General features: G+C 30.9%; 1 protein-coding gene across 3 annotated transcripts in view; it reads right to left on the bottom strand.

Moving 5' to 3' along the window:
* Nucleotides 1–22,056, bottom strand: part of LOC118182384 (long-chain-fatty-acid--CoA ligase 5-like) — a 201,355-nt gene that overhangs the window by 101,096 nt on the left and 78,203 nt on the right. For 2 of the 3 annotated variants that reach the window (XM_085807174.1, XM_085807180.1), the window contains exon 2: nucleotides 2,879–3,046. In XM_085807174.1, coding sequence (XP_085663300.1) covers nucleotides 2,879–3,046 — 168 coding nt within the window. Of the gene's footprint in view, nucleotides 1–2,878; nucleotides 3,047–4,742; nucleotides 4,953–22,056 lie in introns of those variants that run through there. The other variant, XM_085807181.1, reaches the window with a different exon arrangement.

Raw genomic sequence — 22,056 nt, 5'->3', positions numbered from 1 at the left:
TCCAAAAGAGGGTAGATGTTACATATATGTGGCAACACACTAGTTGCTGGTCAAAAGTGAAGTATTTGTCAGTTGATGTTGGTTTGGAATAAATGATGTGCTTTGTGAGCATGTTGTAATGAACTTAATTATAAATCAAAAAATATTAATATGATTATAACACCTATAAATATTCATATCATCAAATGGACAATACTGAATGTTTTCTTTAATTAAATCATACAGCAATTCAAAAGCTGTGTTTCACAGCATATGATTTAAAGGTTCTACATCAATCAAACAATTAATAAGAATGTCATGCAAGAACTCGGATAGTAAGAAAAACTTAACATTAAATAGTTCAAGGTTTGAATGCAGTGAAAAAAATTTTTCAAACATGAAATTTAAGACATTGCAGAAATATTTAGAGCAAAAGTAAAAGCTAAAATGTAATTGCTACATAGCTACACCACAGATATACGTACTAAAATACAAATGGTAAAGTTTACAAGCAGTTGGATCTTTAAAAAAAAATATTATTTAGCACAAAAGCATAATTTTCCTTTAATTAAAAAATAACTAATAGGGTAGTCTATATTTTAGGGTATCCCTCGGATTATCGCCAAGTTGTTGTTTCATTTATAGTAAACTGAGAATTTTACGGTGTATGTTTTGAAAACTCTAATCTGATGTGAATCGTTATAATATGCGACTGTGGTAATTTTGATTGTTGGGAAAATATTTCTAAGGTCTTATTTTTGCATTGCATATTAGAAGAACATTGGTTATTTTGTGCTGTACATTGTAAAATAGCACCCGGTGGTAAAATTAACCTGAAGTTTCTGTATGATTAGAAATGAATGGGAAAGAAAACATTGAGGGTAGAGTAGACTTTAAGGTACCCCTTGTATTATGGCGAAGTTGTTGTTTGATTTATCGCCAAGTTGTTGTTTCATTTATGGTAGCCTTAGTATTTGAATGTTATGGAAACCCTATTGCGACGTAATCGGGTGCATGATTCTGGGAAATTTTGAATCATGGGATGTTTTGTAAGCGTTTTTGTGGTGTGTGTTAAAACCGTTTAGTTGGATTTGATTGGGTTTGTAGGAAGAAAGGCACAGATAGTCACTATGTGAAGTGTTCAATCAGAAAGAGTAGCTGGTTTGAAAAAAGTCATTTGAGTATGATTGATATTTTGATTTTTACGTGGCTCTGGGTGTACGAAGTGAACTCAAAAATCTTGATAAGTGAATATTTGCTTTTGGTAGTGCTTAAATGTATAACATGTTTTTCGTTTTTTTATGTTATTTTATTGTTTGGTTTAAAATGTACTTTATTGAGATTATGTATTTTTTGTTTGCCTATGTTGTAGACTTTGGCGCTCCTTTGACTTTTTAAGTGAAAATATATCGATGTGTACATAGACAAAGTAAATGGAGTGCGCAATGCAAGTTTGTGCAATTCTGGGATTTTTTTTTTAAGTGAAAATAGGTCGACGTGTACATGGATAAAGTTAAAAAAGCGCGCAATGCCATTTTTGTGCAATTCGAGGATTTTTTTTTAAGTGAAAATAGGTCGACGTGTACATGGATAAAGTCAAAGGACAACGCAATGCCATTTTTGTGCAATTCGGGGGGGGGTTGAAGTGAAAATAAGTTGATGTGTACATGGATACCGAGTTTGTGCAATTGTTTGTCTTGTTAATTTGGCTTCATGTAGCGGCGATTTTTGGCGCAAAAATTGGCGCTTCGCAAACCAAAATAACGAGTCAAAGAATTGCACAAAATCGGTATCCATGCACCGCCAAAAACCGCCAAGTTTTGCCAAGGGGTACCCTAACCTATACTTTTACCAACATTGATTGAGTGGTGTGTAAATGAAGATTTAAATGGCTCCGTTCACCTCTCGGTAAATTACACAATGTCATTTAAGGATTTGGAAACTGGAGCTCATATCAACACTATGGAAGATATGTGTGGTGTAAAGAAATAGGAATTTTTGAAAGAAATGCCATCGACAGTCTGGCAGTATGGAGGATATTTTAGATTTTTACTTTCGTGAATTTATGTGGTGATGGTAGTATACAGACGGTGCAGAATTTATGCATAAACAACACAAGCTTAGGTCCCTCCACTTTTTTGGGAGCCCTCAAAAAAATTTAATTATAATATAAAAGACTTATAATATATTTATAAATATAGTATAATAAACATATCTCAATTAGCTTAGAGCCTTATGAAGTCTAAATCCGGCTCTGTATACAGATTCCAGTTCAGATAATTTTAAAACTGTTTTTGGTTGCTTTTAAGGCATTCTATGTGCTATACATTGAAGACACAGAAATTTTTAAATAAGGTAAGTTGATATTTCCTTTTTGTACTATGCAGATTAGATAACATATATTTCCATTTTTAAGTAATTTTCTTCTTTTATTTTCATTTAAAATGCAGTTTACCAAGATGATATTTTTTTCTGTTTTATTGTAGTATGTTTTGGATGCTATTTTACCTGGGAAAGCATTGCACATAAACAGGAATGGTGCTAAAAAATCACCAATTTTCGCCAAGGGGTAACTGGAAATATATTTTCCCCCCAACTAATAATGTTAATAATATAAATCATAGAGAGTCATGTTTTAAATCTGATTTCATCATATTCAAATCCATATGTGTTCATAAATTTTAATCTTTCCAATTTACATACATGATAGCTCTGAGATTATATGATTTATATATATCACTACATAGCAATTATTACAAGCTTGAAAACAAAAAATGTAACTTTAGGTATTTTAACATTTCTGAATTAATATTCAGCTACATAATAAGAATGAAGGTTTTAACTATTGGTTTTTTAGATATGTTTTAAAATTAAATTATTAAAATATAAATATACTCACAGGAAGTTCCTCAGATTGTGAATTTAAGTCAAAGTTACGTTTAATCTTTGGTGGTGGGCGAGTAGCAATATAAACTGCAGCAGTAGCAACAGCTCCTGTTATTGCTGCAGCAACAGATCCACAAATATACTGCAAAGAACTATCCATTTTTGTCCGTGTTATTTCAATCTAGAGATGGAAAATTAAATTAATGAGATTTTAAAGTTTACTTCTCAATAAGATTATCATTGCATAATTAAATTATGCATGTACAAAAACATGTATTGCATTAATTTTGTATTTTTTTATGTTGACAGTTATTTAAACAACCTATTATTTTTTTTATAATCATTAATGTCCACAATTACCATAAATTCTATTTCTATTTATAACTGAAAGGAAAATTAAGGAATTAAGGAAAATGTAACAGCATCATTATGGAAATGAGAAAATTAATTATTAAGGAAGAAAAAAGAAAATGAATTATTATTATTAAGGAATTAATCACTTATGTTGACAGTTACTTAAACAACCAATTATTGTTTATAATCACTAATGTCCACAATTACCATAAATTCTATTTTTATTTATAATTGAAAGGAAAATTAAGGAATTAAGGAAAATTTAACAGTATAATTATGGAATCAAAAAAAGTAATTAAGGGAAAAAAAGGAAAATGAATTATTATTATTAAGGAATTAACCACTAATGAAAGTTAACAATTAAGGAAAATATAACAATAAATGAAATCACCCCATATTTCAAATGATCATCAAATAATACCCACATATTATCAGTATATTTGGCCATTGAACAAAAAAATAATTGTGCATTATATGCAAAAATAACAGAACAAAATACACTCAAAAATCATAATTTTTTAATCATATTACTCACGATTACTTTTTGATTAACTGCCCCATATAAATGAAAAAATTTCAAATTTTATAACACATTAACTAAACTAATATCAATTCATAACAGAGAATTGAACTTAAAGCAGTGCACTCCAAAATGAGCAATAATTGGGAAGAAAAACTGTACATTATACATAATTTTAATGTAAATATTAAATATTTAGCAAACACTGTAATATATTTAAGAATAATGTAAATATTAAACATTTAGCAAATATTAATGTAAATATTTTATATTTACTTAATAAATGCTTAAAAATTTTAGATGAAACGGTTGTACTTACTTTCATTTTGACACATCATGGTTCAACTTTTAAATATACATTGTTCAATAGTACAATCATAAAAATAAACTAATTATTCCCGACGCATTAATAAGTACATTCAAATTCAAAGCACAAATAGTTATAAATACATACAAATTATTGCAAGTTCAAAATTATCCTACTTATAATTAAACCCCTGTCTTGGTACAGAGACAATAATAATACGTAGTTTTAAACGATCTGTAAACTGAATAAATTATTACAAATACAAAACATAACTACGTGAATATATAAGGAAAGACTACACTAATCATCAAAACAGAGATACATATATGTATATGTATGTAATTCATATGTAAAAAATGAATATATATATATATATATATTCATTTTTTTAAATATATATATATAGATAGATAGATAGATTAGATATTTTTTAATAATAAAATTATGGTAAAAACTAAAATTTTTAACTGCACAAGCTTTTACTTGATAAGTGACACAAAAACAAATTTCAGAAATAAACAAGACTGCAGAATTAGCCCTTTATTCATAGAGAACAAATTAAATTTTACATACTGAGTCGAAGGTATCAGAAATTAGTTTAGGAACGGCAAAGAATGATGTTTCGTTACACTAAAGAAAAAAAAAATGTTTCATTTAAAGGTAAATAACACGCAAAACCAAAAACAATATCAGTACCTTTCTTTGTCTACAGGATACAGTATAGGTTCAGTACGAAAAGCAAATCAAGCATAATGATTTTACAAATTATAAAAGCAGTATTGCTGGAAGATCATTTTATTAGAAGAACATTATTAAATACTCATTCATTAATTCATCTACGAGTCAACATGACTATTCGCCGGTTATTGCACAATACCAGAACAAGCTGTCATTTGATTGTTGTGCTCCGTTGCGTTTGTCTTCGATGACGATTACGATTACGTACCATGTACGTGTGTCAACTACGAAGTGGGGGTGCGGAAAAGAAGAGGTTTCAGTTTCAGTTTTCTCCCGTATTCTTGGCGAAGTGCAAAGGAGTGGTTCAGCAATGCTCGTGTTTTGAAAATGATTTGAAAAATGCTACAGAATATTTGCATCATAAGTGAGATTTCTGAAAAAACGTTTCTGGGGTGTATACCTCTCTACTCTCTCTTCTCTTTCTGGGGTGTAGGCAATAATTGTTTCCGCGTCATTTAACAATGCTTTGCGTATTTTAATAATGCATCTCAATGAATTAATTTTATAATGCATCTAACTGAAAATTTATTTGCAGGATTATCGAAAAAAAAATTGTGTACGCTACCATTTCATAAAAAATAAAATTTAGTGGTTTGATTATTATTATTTTTATTACTATTATAGCTTTTGTAATATACAGACCGCAAGCCTCTTTATACACTTAATTTTTTTTAAAAATTTCATTCAAACAGCAATATTTTAATACCCTAATATATTTGTTTTTACACTATTTTTTATTAAAATGGAAATGCAGTTATAGCTGCTGGAGCTTTGAAAATTAGATTATTTAGTTAATTTTAAAGTTATTCAGCAATAAAAGATTTTGTTTTATGAGTTGACAAGGTAGACAATATTTTTTATTAAAAAGAGAAGCAAAATATTTTTGCATGACAATTTACATCTTAAAGTATTTATATATTATTTATTTATTTACATATACCCAAGTTTTCTAGAAAAATTCTCTCCGGGTTCTAGAATTTCGAAATATAAAGAAACAAATTCTCAAGAATCAGAACTTGAGATTTTCATGCAAATCTTGAGATTTCAGTCAAATATTTTAGGTGCTAGAGAAGAAACATAAAAAATTAATGCGATTATTTTTGTCGTTCTTGATTTATATGTTATTCTAGCTTTCCATTTTCATCGTCACATTATATTATGTTACGATATCACAATATTAATCAGCTGTGTCCTGTTTAAGATCCTAAGAGTAGTGTCATTTTTTTAGAATAACACCTTTAATTTGTCCTTTATTATGAAAATACGTAACCCTTCAATGCAACAAAGTGAAAGGTTTCGAAAACAAAATATGTGTTTCTCAATTTTTGCTTTTTTGTTGTTAGTAATGCACTGTGTGAAATAATCAGCCGTTACATCATCTCATGTCATGTTACATTATCCCAGAGTACCAAGAATCAAGCTTCAATGCGGTTTCACAAATAGCCAATTTCCAAAGTATTACCATTCGATATGGTGCAAGATTTTTAATTTTATCATTCAAATTACAACTATAATTTTTAAAAAAAATTGAATGATTAAAAACGTATTTCTTCATGAATTACATATTTATTTAATTTACACACTGATACCCAAATAATATACTGTGCAATGTGCCTATCAGATGATTTTTATAAATATTTACAGCATTATTTTATTTAATAAAACATATTTCTAATACCATGTATATTATGTAGTTTTGCGCAGAATCGTTTGTACTTTATTTATTTACTTATTTTTTCATCTTTCAAATCATAGCGAAAAATTCATTTCCAGCGTAAAAACAGCTATTTTAAAATAACATTTTTTATAAATATATTTCGTAAATATGAGCAATAAGGTACAGAAAATTCCCAGGTAACCAGGGTAACATCTCAAACGACGTCCACACTTAATCCGACTATAATTGGGAAGGGGGAATAAAGAAATTAAAGAAAAATGCTATTAACAATTTACATTCTTATTTATTAGCAAGCTGTATTTTTATCAATTAATTTCTGGAATAAGTTCATTTGATTATATAAAATAAATCAACTTTCGAAATAGTACGAATACAAACAGAAAGGATAATGTTTTGCTTTGCTCTTGCATATTTTGAGAGTAGTAAATGGAGATATAAAAATTAATGATTGCCTATTTAATTTACATTACATTTAGCAATTTACATCACTGCTGTTATTCATTTACTATCACTGCTGTTTCTTACTCCCCCCCCCTTTTTTTTTTTTTTTTGTATTTCCCGTATAACTTTTGCTTTGTTCGGAGGGTTTGTAATAGCAATTTTTTAAAAAATTCTTCTGGAATGGTTTTACTAGACAAGACTCGATTAATCCGCAACCGCGTTAATCTACCTCTGATTAATCGAGAGTTGATTAAATTTATCTCTTTATATTACTATATAAAACATGTAACAGATAATTTTTATCTATAGTAATATTTTCAAGGTTTTTTCCCCTTTCAATATAAATATATGCCAACTTTCATTTAAAAATCTCTAAGACATTCGTCGTAATGCAGTTAGGTTATTTCAGTATGGCAAAGCATATAAAAGCTATCTGCTCAAGGGCCTTCATCGAGAACTTCCTAAAGAAAACTGGCTCTTAGTTGGCTCTAGTTACAAATGGGGAACGAAAACTATAAAACTAAAACCAACTATGCAGCCAGCCCATTTGGGGTCTGTCTTCCAGCTACCAGTATCCAGCGGTCTTAACCACATGGCCACTGATGGGGTCTTAATGTAGTTGGTTTATAGCAGTCCTGTAGTAATGCACTACTTATCTACTTAAAATTCTCCTTTATGTATTTATGAATCAACAGTTTGTGAAAATACAAGGTATTTTCTCCCTCATTTTCACATGCTTCCGTGATGTAACGGTAGCACACTCGGCGAGTATTTGAAAGGTCCAGATTCAAGCTCCGATAATTGCATTGCCCTTTTTTTTTCAAGTCTCTTGCTTCAAAATAACCTCATGTGGCGCATAACGTCTACTGTGGCGCCCGAACTAAAAAGTGGTGGACAATAATTCGCCACCACCAGGATTTAGCGATTCGGTCTCCTCATCTCCAATTGTCCTTTAAAGGAGGGAGCATATAAGATATTTTCACCCTCCTTCCAGCATGCCTTCATAGTGCAACGGTAGCACACTCGGTGTGTATTCGAAAGGTTCAGGTTCGAGTCCGGGCGAGTGCATTGCTCATTTTTCATGTCTCCTGCTTCAAAATAACCTAATGACTATATTTTAAAAATATTTCTTTTAAATGTTCTTTCTAAATTAAAAGAATTACGTGAAAAAAAAATTCAGACTAGCATTGTGTTGATGGTACTGTTTATACATTATAAATCATCTTCTTAAAAAAAAAAAAAATTCAAACTTAATAGTTCAAACAAAAGCTTCTGGAAGTAAAGAAAATATATATCTAACTGTAAGATTAACTGTTTAAGCTAACTATTTAGACACGTCTGTAATCATGTCTTTCCTTTTTATTTATATTCCACAAGCATTTATTACATTACAAGGCAAGTTTATAAAATATCCTTGATACCTCAAATAAGTATTTGACTGTGGCTATCAGACATTTATCTTCCAAGAAAACTGGCTAATCTTCTCCATTTCACAGGCATAAAATTCCTAATTTATCATCAAAGTCTCTCATCGTCCTGGTAGACATGAGGTTTAAAAAATATGAAAAGTACTTTGTTGTGTCACTGTTATCCAAAAAATGATTTCTTTCGCAAAGGAAATTAAAACTCTGATGTTAATAATTCATTAACGAATTGAGGTATTATTCTCTTCAGAGTAAATATTATATTTTATCATGTAAAAGCATAAGCATTTTCTGACTGAATTTGTAATTAAAAATTAAAAACTTGATTTGAAAATGAGATAAAATGCATCAATTCTACTTTTCTCCGTGGAAATATTTCATAATAAATAATAAAATACAATGTATTTAAAAATGATCTTTTTATTCCAATAGCATGCGCTCGCTTATCGATGGCATGACATACTTTTAGAGGCTTCTTTTCAAAGTTTTTGCCTACATTCCTTTTCACTGTTCGCCATCTTGTATACCAGATGTCCTAATCACGAGATTGAAGCATGGTAACTTCGCATGTTTCGCTATCAGTAATTACTAGCCATTCATTCACTTCCTTAACATATATGCATTTGTAAGAAATTCGGTGATTAGGAAGATAAATATGAATATGAAGGTTTGTGTTTTACAAAGCTACATTTACCTCTTAACCTTCAGAAAATGAATTCATCTTAATTCAGATTTTAGGCATCAAGCACAACGTGATACAACATCACTTAAGTGACTTTCCTCGATCAAAACACCGAAAACAATTAAAATTTTAGTTCTGATATTTAATTTTGCGGGTGTCTCACACTTTTATGTACAGTTTATAAAAATAACAAAGTATAAATTGGATATAAATAGGATAATACTTATTAAAGTAAGAACATAATGCTCAAGTAATTAAACAATTTTATGAAATAAAAATCTGATATGGACACCACATGACTTCCTCGTATGGCCTATTAGATTCTACATATTTTTAATGCATTTCATTTAAACTTATTTCCTCGAATTTTAATAGAGATACATTTCTCAATCAATTAATTCAGTTCTTACTTCGCGACAAAGCAAAAATACATAAAAACTCAAAACATCTTCATTAAAAATTGTAAAATACAGAAAAACATAAAACAGCGAATACAGTTAAAATAGCTAAAAAGCAATTTTTACATTTAAAACTATAGTTCCTATGAAAAAACAAACAATTCGGCCAGCGAACAAGAAGGCAGAATTTTTGGTGCACAAAATTGAAAGTTTACTTTTGGTCCCACTCAGCAAAAAACACTGAAAGTGCAGAAACAGATTTAATTCGCTGTCCTGCTGAGTTTCGAATGTAAACAGACGGCGGTTCGTTAGGCTTAACTCGCCACTTAAAGTTTTAAATTGTTGATAATTCTACAACTATTGCATGCAGATTAAAAAGGCATAAAAACCTTAACCGGAACATAAAAACTACATAATTCGATCACTTTTAAATAAAAAAATGCACATTTTGACAACATATAAGAATAAGAAAACTAAGCTCACGCAACCAGGTAACAGAGTGTATATATATATATATATATATATAATTATTTAGAATATATACACGATTAGTTCAGGCGATTGCGAGGAAAAGGGGAGGTGCACAACTATCATATTATAACAATCCTATATATAAAATTTCAGCGTTCTACGGCAACTTGTTCTCCAGTTATGCGAGATACATACATGTAGGGACGCCAAGAAAAAATTCTCTTCCCAATCTATTTTAAATCCATTTTACAATTCTTTTCGGCAAAAAACAGTCTTTTATTCTGTCCATACGTACAGATCTCACGAAGAAACATTGTTTAAGTGGTTTCCAGAGCGATTGAAATGGATATTTTCTTTGAAATATGATACCCGAAATTATTCACGATTACAATACTTACTTTACTTCATACAAGGAAGTGAAAAGAGCAAATAAAATGCAGAAAAAAAATTAAGAAACTTAAATTTTTTTAAATATATTCTCTTGAATTAACATCAGTATTTCAAATACAGCTTATTCATACCGGCATTGATTCAACTAGAATTTTTGTCATTTCCATGTTAATTACTGTGCACTCTTCTTGTATTAGTAATTTCAAATGCTATTTAAGAGAAACTTTTTTTTTTCCGATTTCAAGTTCCATTTCTTGCAAATTATGTTCGATATATTTTAAATTAGAATACTGAGGAAGTTTTTCATCGCTTCAGAATAATTAAACAGCATCCAGAATCTCTGATTGACGAGGCGGGGCTTACAAATGCATTTTGGAAGAATTTTAAACTGTTTTGAAGGCTGATATTTTGCATTGATGATTTTAGATTCCCTTTTAAAATATCAAATTTCTGCAATAATTCAGTTCATGATCAATAAACTTTAGGTATGTGCCCCATGCATCAAATCACACTCCTCTAAAAAAATATCGTAATTTCTTTTCCATCATGTCCTACTGCTGAAGCTAAGTTTTACTTTTGAATTTCCGACAGAAATGTATTACCCTAATCAAATATGTTAAATTAGTTTCAGTTGCCTTACTTCAGTATTAAAAACTGTTATATCTCATATATTTTGAGAAAAAGTCTAAAATTAATATTCTTCTCACTAACGTAGAATTCCTTTGCAATAACGTAGAATTCCTTTCCCTCTATTTGCAATTCTTCTCCTATATTCAGCACAGTCTAAGAGTTTCTGGATTATTCGATATTTCAGATTGATCAGTAAAATTCTGTTACAAATGTGGAAACTATTTAAGTTTCCTATTATTTAAAATTTACAAGTAATATACAGTGTCTCACAAAAGTGATGGGACACTTGTGCTTTACAAAAGGAAACTGCAATAAAATAAATTAAAAAAACATGTAAAATTTTTTTGTGGGTGTGTTTCATATTTAAATTTAGTAACAATTATTACATAATATACATTTTCTCAAAATATTAAAATATTAATTTAATAAAAATACAATTCTTTAGAACGGAGCAAAAAATGGCTCACATAAGTGATGGGACACCATTAGATACTACTACGTACTACAATAAAAATATTTTTGGAGGCTTTTATTTTTACTCAAAAGCAATTGGCAATAATTTATAAAATCGTCTGCAGTATTTCTGTCCAGTTTGTTTTGGAATTTTTGTGTTTTTTAGCTCTGTGCAGCCATGAATGCTAAACGAAAAGAAGCTTTGCCTGAAATTCGAAAATTAGGTTATTAATTTGCATATTGAACGTGGAAAATCTATTAGAGAAACTGCTAAAACAGTTAACTTGAGTCATTCAACAGTTTTCAATATCATTAAACGATATAAAAAGAATCATATGATTCAGGATAAAATAAGACCTGGCCGACCATTAAAGCTATCTAATGGAATAAAGCGAATTACCATTCGAGTTATTAAAAAAAATCCAAGAATGAGTGCTCCTAAAGTTACTGCTGATTTACAAGCATTATATGGAGAAATTGTTAATCCTGAGACTATTAGAAGAGTAATTCGATCTGCTGGATATCACGGTAGAGCAGACAGGAAAAAATTCTTCGTAAGTGAAAAGAATAGAAACCTCAGATTGGCTTTCGCAAAATCCAACATAAATAAGAATTCTGATTACTGGAATGAAGTTATATTTGCTGATGAGAGTAAATTTAATATATTTGGTTCTAACGGTAGAATCTTTTTGTGGAGAAAACGCAGGGAAGAATTTCGCAAACAGAACTTGGTGCCAACAGTAAAACATGATGGAGGAGGAGTTATGGTATGGGGGTGTATGTCGTCCGCTGGAGTTGGTAATCTTGGTTTTATTGACAGTATAATGGATCAGTACAAGTATATTGACATTTTAAATCAAAATTTGAAATCTTCAGAACGAAAATTGAACCTTCATAACGATTTTAAATTCTACCAAGACAATGACTCCAAGCACACTGCTTTGAACGTTAGACACTGGCTGCTGTATAACTGTCCTGAAATAATAAAAACACCACCACAATCTCCAGACTTAAATCCCATAGAGATTATTTGGCAAGAATTGGAATCAAGAATTCGCAAACACACCATTTCTTCAAAACAACAATTAAAATCGGTGCTTCAAGAAGAATAGGGTAAAATCACTCCAGAAATAAAAAAAAAAAAAAAAAAAAAAAAAAAATTAGTCGAATTTATCCCAAGAAGATAAAATCATGTTTTAAAAGTAAAAGGAAATCCAACAAAATATAAAAACCTTTTAAAAAGTAAAATTTTTGGATAAATATTTGATGGAAAAGTAAGTGTCCCATCACTTATGTGAGCCATTTTTGGCTCCGTTCTAAACAATTGTATTTTTATTAAATTAATATTTTAATATTTTGAGAAAATGTATGTTATGTAATAATTGTTACTAAATTTAAGTATGAAATACACACACAAAAAATTTTTACATGTTTTTTTAATTTATTTTACTATAGTTTCCTTTTGTAAAGCACAAGTGTCCCATCACTTTTGTGAGACACTGTACTTCACTTTGAAGGACACTTTTAATAGTTTCCCAAATCTTTCATTCTGAATTCAGTCATACTTTGAATTACGCTCTATTATACCAAAAACTGGAATTTTTTATAATGCATTTTTCTCCTTATGATATAGTTGCAAATAAAAACTATTTTACGGACTTCTAAGTGTGTATGGTTTCCTTAAGCTGGTATGATAACAAAAGGTAGACAAGAAAAGTTTATCGAAATATTTACATAGTAGATATTTTATTAAAATATTGCCTACTGCTACTGATTCTAAATAATGTCATAAACTTGCACGTTGTACTTCTCACAGACGATTTTGTTTGCAGTCTTGATAAAGTCTAAAAAACTAAGAGTCTAGAATATGATATTCCCGCTTAAAAAGAAAACTATTAAATTTTAAAGTTAATGTTATTTTCCGAAAAAATATTAAATATAAATAAATAAAAAAAGAAGAATACATGAAAATATACTTCAAAAAATAAAGTTTCATAATTTTAGTTTAGCGTGTTTAAAATTGCTAAATTTTTTTTTCAGAAACTAAAATATTTTAATGACTTCTGTGAGACTCTTAGACATTTAAACTTTGTGAGACACATAGGTACATGGTGATTTAATATATTAATTTTGACCTTAAGAATTTCTATGGCCTTTTTCTAATTACGTTCATTATGCTACTACGGTGTCCTAGAAGACGTGGAGTAAAGGTGTAAGAAGATATGATATAGTGTATCTTCTAATACACCGCTAAATGCTATCATAATATGCAGTGATTAAAGAACAAAAAACTGTTTAATAATTCAATAATTTATTTTTAATTTACATTTTGTTAAATTTTTCCTGTAAGCGCTTTATTCTAAATCGCCTTTCCGTTTCGTTGCAAATGTTTTTGTTTGGTGTTACAAATACCCATAATAAATTCACAAGAAATCTCCCAAATACGAGCCAAGAAAAAGAAAGAAGAAAAATTCCCGTGATTCTGGTATTAAAGCGTATTCTCAATAGCATAAACATTATGTGTTACTGAAACACATGTAATGAATGACCCACTATCGTATTTAATACCTGTTTTCGATGTCAAGGTTTTGCAGTAGGTCACGCTTCCACGCAATTTATGCTGAATATGCATGTTGATATGCACGTTGAATTCTAATCAACTAAACTTTAGGCCTCTGCCCAGCAAAGATTTATGCGCCCTCTGAGGTCTGAAATAATTCTGGCTGTTAAAATAATCATGTATTTTCTGTTTTAAAGCCCACGTAGGACCATGAAGAAGATTATTAAAAGATTGGATGTAGAAACGTCTAACGAAACGGTTATATTTTCGATTCTAAAGAGCAAATTTTTAAAGATTTTTGTACTTAACGCTGCAATGAAAAAACTATGCTGAAGCAATTAAAATAATATTTCTACTTAAAGACTGTTTTTAAATTATTTTTTTGGTTTCAAGTTATATTTCTCTTCTTTTACCTATAATTATTTAATTAAACTCAGACAGAACTGAAAATAACAATTTTTTTAAGCAGGAGCCGTGAAAAATGTGTAAACCCTCGCCAAGACTCGAATCCTGGACTTCTCGAATTCGAATACGCGTCGAATATGCTTCCAGTTATACGACGAAGGTATGCGGAAAGAATGGAGAAAGTACCTTACATACTCTTCCTTTTAAAGGGCGACTGGGGATTAGGGGACCCAATTGAATCCAATCCTGGTGGTGACGAATTATTGTATACCACCTTTTAGTTCGGGCGCCATTTGTAGAGTCAATTAGAATTCTTTGATATCAGGAAATTGAAGAAATCCCAATTGCCCTCGCCGGGACTCGAACCTGGACCTCTCGAGTACGCGTCGAGTGTGCTTCCAATTACACCATGAAGGCATGCGGAAAGGAGGGAGAAAATACCTTATACGATGACTGATTATCTTGAGCGAGGAAAAGAATCATACGAAAATATTATGCACAGTTGATTACTAAATTGTGCGAAGAAATTTAACTAAGAGAAAATTGACAAAAGTGACTCTTTATTGAATATGCCAATACTCCTGTGCTAATGGAACGGCTGATATATCTGCTGCGAGAGTTCAAATATTACCTTATCCTCCACATTTGCTTTAAGAGATTTTACTCTGCGAAGAAATACCTTCATGATATCTGCTTTTCATGTAATGGTGGTATCATAAATGCTATTGATGTCTAGTTTTAGAGCAAGAGAGAAATTTTCTACCAGAGATAAAATGAGCTGCAGAAATGCAAGGACAAATGCACTGTCACAGGAACGGAATGCATTGAACATGAAAAATGAAAAATATTTGACAACGTTGTTTCTTTTATCCTGTTTTTCGAACTTGACTGTTTCTTATTCAACTAAAATAAATAATTTCTTATTCAGCTACAATAAAACTAGCACGTAATTCCCAATTTTCAAAAAAAAAAAAAAAAAAAGGGGGGGGGGAAGCAAAAAAAAATTCGCAAACAGTGGTATTGTATATTTAGCATTTCCTTCATTAATGGAAAAAGGAGAACTTTGAGACACCTAATAATTAGCGAGCAAGAGGAAAAACCGGCATCCCTGTATTAGCCCAAAATTATGAACAAGAAGGATGTACCGAATCGTTGTAAAAAAAGGCACATTTTCGTACCGTTCATCATTGAAACTGCAGACTCTAATGAAACAACATTTTATCTGCAGTATTAGACATTTAATGTCTAGAACTGAAATTATAACGATATTTCAGGCAGCCTTTATCCTTACTATCCTTACTTTTACAAAGAAACAGTTATGAGAAAATATAAGATGATTTTAAGGCCATCTAAAATCTAGTGTCTCTAGTGTAACGTAGTCTCTAGTGCTTCGGTAACCAGGCCACTAGTAGCAAATTTTCCAGTCTTTCGCTTTCTACTTAAAATCCTCGCCGCCCGGTCAGTGTACCGGTTGTTTGTGGCATCGGACGCTGTCAAAAAAAAAAAAAAAAAAAAGTCTTGTAAAAGTGTGAATTAATTCACCATAGCAAAATTTTCTTGCAGCTCAATGTTTAATGCTATGTTTTAAATATCCAACGTGCTTGAAAATATAAAACGTACAATTACTAGGAGTAGCACCACTTTTCGATGCAAGATATCTTTATATTGCCATATATTTTGTATAATAAGCACTGGTATTGTAGGAATGCGCAATACGTCTGTCTTCCACCATAAGCCCCTGTCTAGCACTGTTAATCTTCTGGACGGTTGAGGGATCCAGACAATACGCGAATAGTCAGTGAAAGCCACCCGAGTGTCCGGACCTTGCTGTCACCTGTAAAAGTGTGAGATGGAAACCATTTTTGAGTATGCTCTGGAAGGTTCAGCAACGTATTAACGAAAGTTGACAGAAATGCATCACTTCAGAAAAACAATATTTTTCAAGGTGCCTCGTTTACCATATTTGGCAATAGGGTATTATTTTCGGAATTTTTTTAAGTGGTATAATCATTTTAGACACATGAAGTTTTATCCAGTAGACTTTTAATAACTCGTTTTTTTGACAAACAGTCTGATATTAAACGAGGAAGAGCATATGAATATCTCCGTGGAGCATTATATATGAACTGCATGTGGAGTGAGTGCTGATTAAGGCATAAAGATGTCGATTCCGCTTTAAATTCATCCCATCAAAGCGTTTCGTAGTATCTGCCTAAAAATGTTACATCTTGTTTCTGTATGTTTAATTTTGTGATTTTTACAATCAATAAATGCTTTTATGAGGCATTCAAATTATTGTATATTATTTATGACAGCTCTCTTTTTGCGTTTACAAGGAGCAAAATCACAAATTGATACACCCTTTCTTTCTTGCGTTCTTGAGTTCTGAGAAGAATCTATCAAATACTTTTTAGTGATTTTAAACTCTTATTTTTAATGTTACTTTATTTTACTCATTTCCCATTTTCCCCTTTCTTTTTGTTCCTTACTGCATCTATAGTTGAATTTTTTTATTATATAATTTTCTGGAATCTCTAAAAAATTTATTTTATTTTTATATCTTCATTCTATTTTTGTTATATTGTTCGAACGTGAAAAAATATTATACGTTATTATTTTTATTCACAAGCACGAAATGTTTAGCGGAATAATATTCTTCCAAACAAAAAGATATCGCTTCCGAAAGTAAAACAAGTTTGAATTTACACAACTTGTTCGAATTACCTTGCTAAATATTTCTAATTGCAAGATTTATTTGAGATTAATAAAGCAAACATTTATGTTCTAACATATTAAGAATAACTGGAAGAGAAAGAATTAAATTGAAATTATGTAAATATAAATTACTTGGAATTAAAGGCAAATTGTAGAACTACAAAATTCATTTTCATCAGCTAAAATAGATGTCACGTAAAATTAATAAACAGTTAGTTATTATTATTATTAAGTTAGTTATTAAACATTTGGCAATCAAGACCAGTGTGATAAGAAACTCCCGTTGGGTGCAGAAAATAAAAATTCCCATCTAAAAATAAGAAGAAAAAATCCAAGAAGCATGTGCCTTCGAAAACACTCAAGCGCAAAGCTACAGAAGCATAGCAAAATTTTTTAAATAGCTTAGGCTAAGTTAAGCTATATTCATTCCTCTATACCTGAGACGTTAAAACTTCTGAATATTACTTTAGTTCTGTTTCTTTGAGAATAGAACTAGTTGGCTACATGAGCCTTTAGTAATTTGTGTAATTGTACGAAGTTTTATCATTCTTTTACGTTCACTTATAAGATGTTTCTCCCGCCTTCTTAGCATGCCTTCGTGGTGCAGTGGTCAGCATATTCGGCGAAAGGTCTGCGGTTCGAGTCCCGGCGAGGGCATTGCTCATTTTTCATCTCTCCTGCTACGAAATAACCTAATGTCTCTACAATGGCGCCCAAACTGAAAAGGTGGTGGCTGATGATTCTCTACCACCAAGATTTGGCGAGTGGGTCCCCTAATCGCCAAATCATAAACAACAACTGCAAGAATAACAAAAAATCAGTTGCTTTTATCACAGCGTGCATCGAAGACAACATTCAATTGTTTTGTTTTATTACTTATAAAAGGAGACCTTCATGAATAACGTTTGATGAACAGCAGACAGAAAATATAAAATAGAAATTATTTGTAACTGTCAACATACTTTTTTTACTAGCATTATGAATTTTATATTGAAATACTGAATGCTGGACCAGGTACTACTCATTTTCATTTCCAAAGACGATAGGGTCTTAAAATTACTCTGAATGTAATCTTTAAAAAGAGTTTAAAAGATATTTCTAAGCATGAGTCCGGGAGTATTTCTATGAGCTTATAAGAGATTTCTCCAGCCTTCTTAGCGAGCCTTCGTGGTGTAGTGGTCTGCACGCTCAGCGCGTTATTGGGAGGTCCGTGGTTCGATTCCTGGCGAAGGCGTTGCATATTTTTTATTTTGCCAGCTTCCCAAAAATACCTAACGTCTCTACAGTGGCGCCCGAACTAAAAGAGTGTTATGTCCTCACCCAGGATTTGGCGAATGGGTCCCTTTAAAAAACCCCAGTCGCCCTTTAAAAGGGGGAGTATATAAGGTATTTCTCCCGTCTTCGTGGTGGAGGTCAGCACATTCGACGCGTACTCGAGAGGTCCGGGTTTCGAGTCCCGGCGAGGGCATTGTTCATTTTTCATCTCGCCTGCTTTGAAATAACCTAATGTCTCTACACACTTAAAGTGGTAATAACATCCAATTGTAATCGTACGAGTTTCATGATTCTTTTACTTTCACTTACATAATACATCCAGTTGTAACTGTACAAGTTTCATCATTCTTTTACTTTCGCTTAAAGTGGTGTAATACATCCAACTGTACAAGTTTCACCATTCTTTTACTTTCACTTAAAATGGTAAGACATCCAGACTTATGTCGGACAATAAAACTTCTAATTAAATTTTATGTATTATCTGTGTTCTTGAAATTTTGTTTGTTATTCTTTGTTTATTGTTAATTGATTCTTTGTTATTGTTCTACGTAAATGCGAAGGTAGAATTCGTCAGAAGCAAAAGATGGTCAAACAAGTTACAGGTTTTAATTCAAACTTTCAAAAATCAATATTTTTATTTGAAACCACGTAACCAAACTTAATTATCGCTGTTACACGAAACATATTATTTCGAAAAATAAATGAATTATTTTTATCTTGCTAATTTTTTTTCATTTATAATATTTACAAGTTGATTTTAATGGTAGAAAGACAATCATAGCTCATTCCTTACAGAAATATTAATTACATTTTTAACTTGTTTTTGATTAGCGACGAGGACATCGTTTTCAGTGTCTGATATGAAAAGTTAAAAAAAAAAAAGTAATTGAAAATAAATAGCAACTATCCGTATTTTCCCGAAGTTACATATGGAATTGACATTGCAAATAGCATCCATTGTCAAAATAAAAATATAATATTCAAAAAGTTCAAACTCGTTATCGACAAATTCAGGCTAAATACATTCTTATCTTCTGTTTAACCGCCTGAAGACAAAATGCGTTTTTTATCACTACACACATTTCCTTTCTAATGAAAAGAAAACAAATAAAAAATTCACATTCGCATTAATACTCGCATGAAGACTTAAACAGAGTTTATAACTGTAGTGCATTGTAATTCGAAACGGAAATAAAAGATGTTATTTGCAAATCAAGTTAATGCTATTAATTTTATGATAACTAATAAGTAAATAACAGTAAAAACCTACACTTTATAAGGTATTTTCTCCCTCCTTCCAGCATGCCTTCGTGGTGTAACTGTAGCACACTCGCACGTATTCGAGAGGTCCATAGATAGTGACGCGCGTAAGGAATTCCTGCTATATTACAATTAACTTTGATCATGCATTTTTCTAAGAGCATTCAGAAGACGTTAGTCGAAATATAAATATCTTATGCTGCTAATCTTTATTAATAATTAATGAAGAATCTGTAGGTATGTATGTTCCTCGTATTGTGATAAAACTGCAGCACCTAGAGTTAGCAAATTTTGAACACACCCTACCCGAACACTTGTGCTGCTCCGAATTTTGGATTCCGAATTTGCTTTTCATTTATTTTATGTTTTGTGCCCACTTAAGGGAATTTTAATTCTAAACTCAGTGCTTTGAAAGCAATGTGAAAAGCCCCCTTTGAAGAATCCGTGAAAAATTATTTATTTGAATAAAAAACCTGCTACAGGCAAATATTGACATTTAAAGAAAATCGATATAGATAATATTGATATATAAGTAAAATCGATATTTTCATTTACATCCGAGGCATAAAATGTTCGAACACGAAAAGACGCACACACAGTAGATACGATTAAATTAGCTGGTATATTTATACAAATATTTATTTATGCAACTTTCCGGAGGCACAACTCTTGCGTGTTTAATGACCAGGTGTTTTTTTTTTTTTTTTTTTTTCCTTTTTTTATTCGATATGAACTTTATTTAGTTTTTTAAAGTTAAAAAACAATTAAGTCTGTAAATGAAAAACTGGACGAAAAATTTTCATGTCTAAATTATCTTGCCATTACTTCGCCTACGCATCAGTACCAAGGTCAGTCTATGGACTGATTTCATGCAATTCTAGTTCAAATAGCGATTAAAAAATGTGTCTTTTTTTTTTTTTTTTTTTTTTTTTTTCTATTCGAACTAGATCTGAATTTTTTAGCTTAAGTAAAACTAAGGAACATGTTTCGCAGAAAACTTTTATAAAAGAACTCAAAATTAGGAATTTTTTTTTTTTTTTTTTTTTTTTTTTTTTAAGCTGTTTGAAAACTTGCTATGATGTTCGTTAAATATAAGACTAAAATGGCATACTTAGGATTCTTATATTATCAGCTTGTTGTTTATAAACAACAAAACGAAGCGAATAAAAAAGACTTAAATCAGATAGTTTTTGATATTCGAAGTCTTAATCTATTTCTTCCTTTATTATCTTTTCTTTAACATTACTTTAACATTTTCTCTAATATTACTTTCGTATTATCTATTATTCTAGAAATATTTTAACATTCATTATTTCAAAATTAATTTCCAAAGTCATAACATACTGAGCCGCCCAGACAGTTTCGGGAAGCCTACTGCGGTATCGGAGGGCCTGGGTTCGAATCCCGAAGAAGCATGGATGTTTGTAAATGTGTAACGTCTTTGCGACATGGGAATACTCTAAATATAGGGCGAGCTGAAAGTCCTTTCGCATGGATTGGTAGTAAGGAAGAGGGCTAGGAGACCCCTTCCCCGGTGTGCTCTCCCTCAAAATTAAGGTGAAAATCGAAGTCCAGCCTCCTTGAGGCTCTAGCTATCATTCTTCCATGAATTCATGGACAAGACGACAACAAAATGATATACTGAGTATCCAGAACCAGACCTGAAGTTTCTCAAATCGCGCTAAAGTTTCACTTAATCTTATTTTCCTCTTACGTAAAGCTAGACAACACACATTCGGGAAGCTCCAAACAGACTGTTCGAAGGGCCCTAAATTTTCTTAATCAGGTTAAACAGAAAAAAAAAAAAAAAAAAGAAAAAAAGAAAGAAAAGAAAATATGAAATATTTCAGATTTTAAATTACGTCCAAAGAGGCGCTTTTTTTTACATTTTGTGTTTTAACTTTATTTATTAAATATCATGTTCTTTGCACTTAAACCATAAAATTCATTTCAATAGCAATGTCGCAAAATAATTTTAAAATGAGCCTATCTTTAGAATTTCCGATACACAGTTCCGCGCCCGCTAGAGATAAAAAGGTCCCCCCCCCCGTAGAGTGTTGCCATTGCTCGCTTTAAAATTCTTGAGTTTGTTAATCAAAAATTCGTTAAAGTTTTACAAAATATGAAATCGATCATAAAACAAATTCCAAATTTCAAACCTGGTCTTCCGCATGCTCATATTCGCAGGAAGATTACGTCCTTCAAAATTCGATGGCTCTATGTACCGTTGTTTTATCACAATGCGAGAAATATACACACATTTATGCAGATTTTTCATTAATTAATTTCTTCAAATATAATACAGGACTAACATTTGGTGGTAATAGTTTGAAAAGTGAAACGGACATTTCTAGTGATTCAACGCAAAATCGCAAAACGAAAACATAGTCCTTCAGAGACAAAGCCCCTTTAGACTATAAAAAATAAATAAATAAATAAATAAAAATAAAAAAGGCACAAACATCAGTCATAAATTATGAATTTTACAAA

Source organism: Stegodyphus dumicola, chromosome 1, assembly GCF_044657685.1.
Source record: "Stegodyphus dumicola isolate Sdum_Otavi_A_Nest chromosome 1, ASM4465768v1".
Lineage (NCBI taxonomy): Eukaryota > Metazoa > Arthropoda > Arachnida > Araneae > Eresidae > Stegodyphus > Stegodyphus dumicola.
Note: the sequence above shows the minus strand (reverse complement) of the source record. Positions and strands in the feature narration are given on the sequence as shown.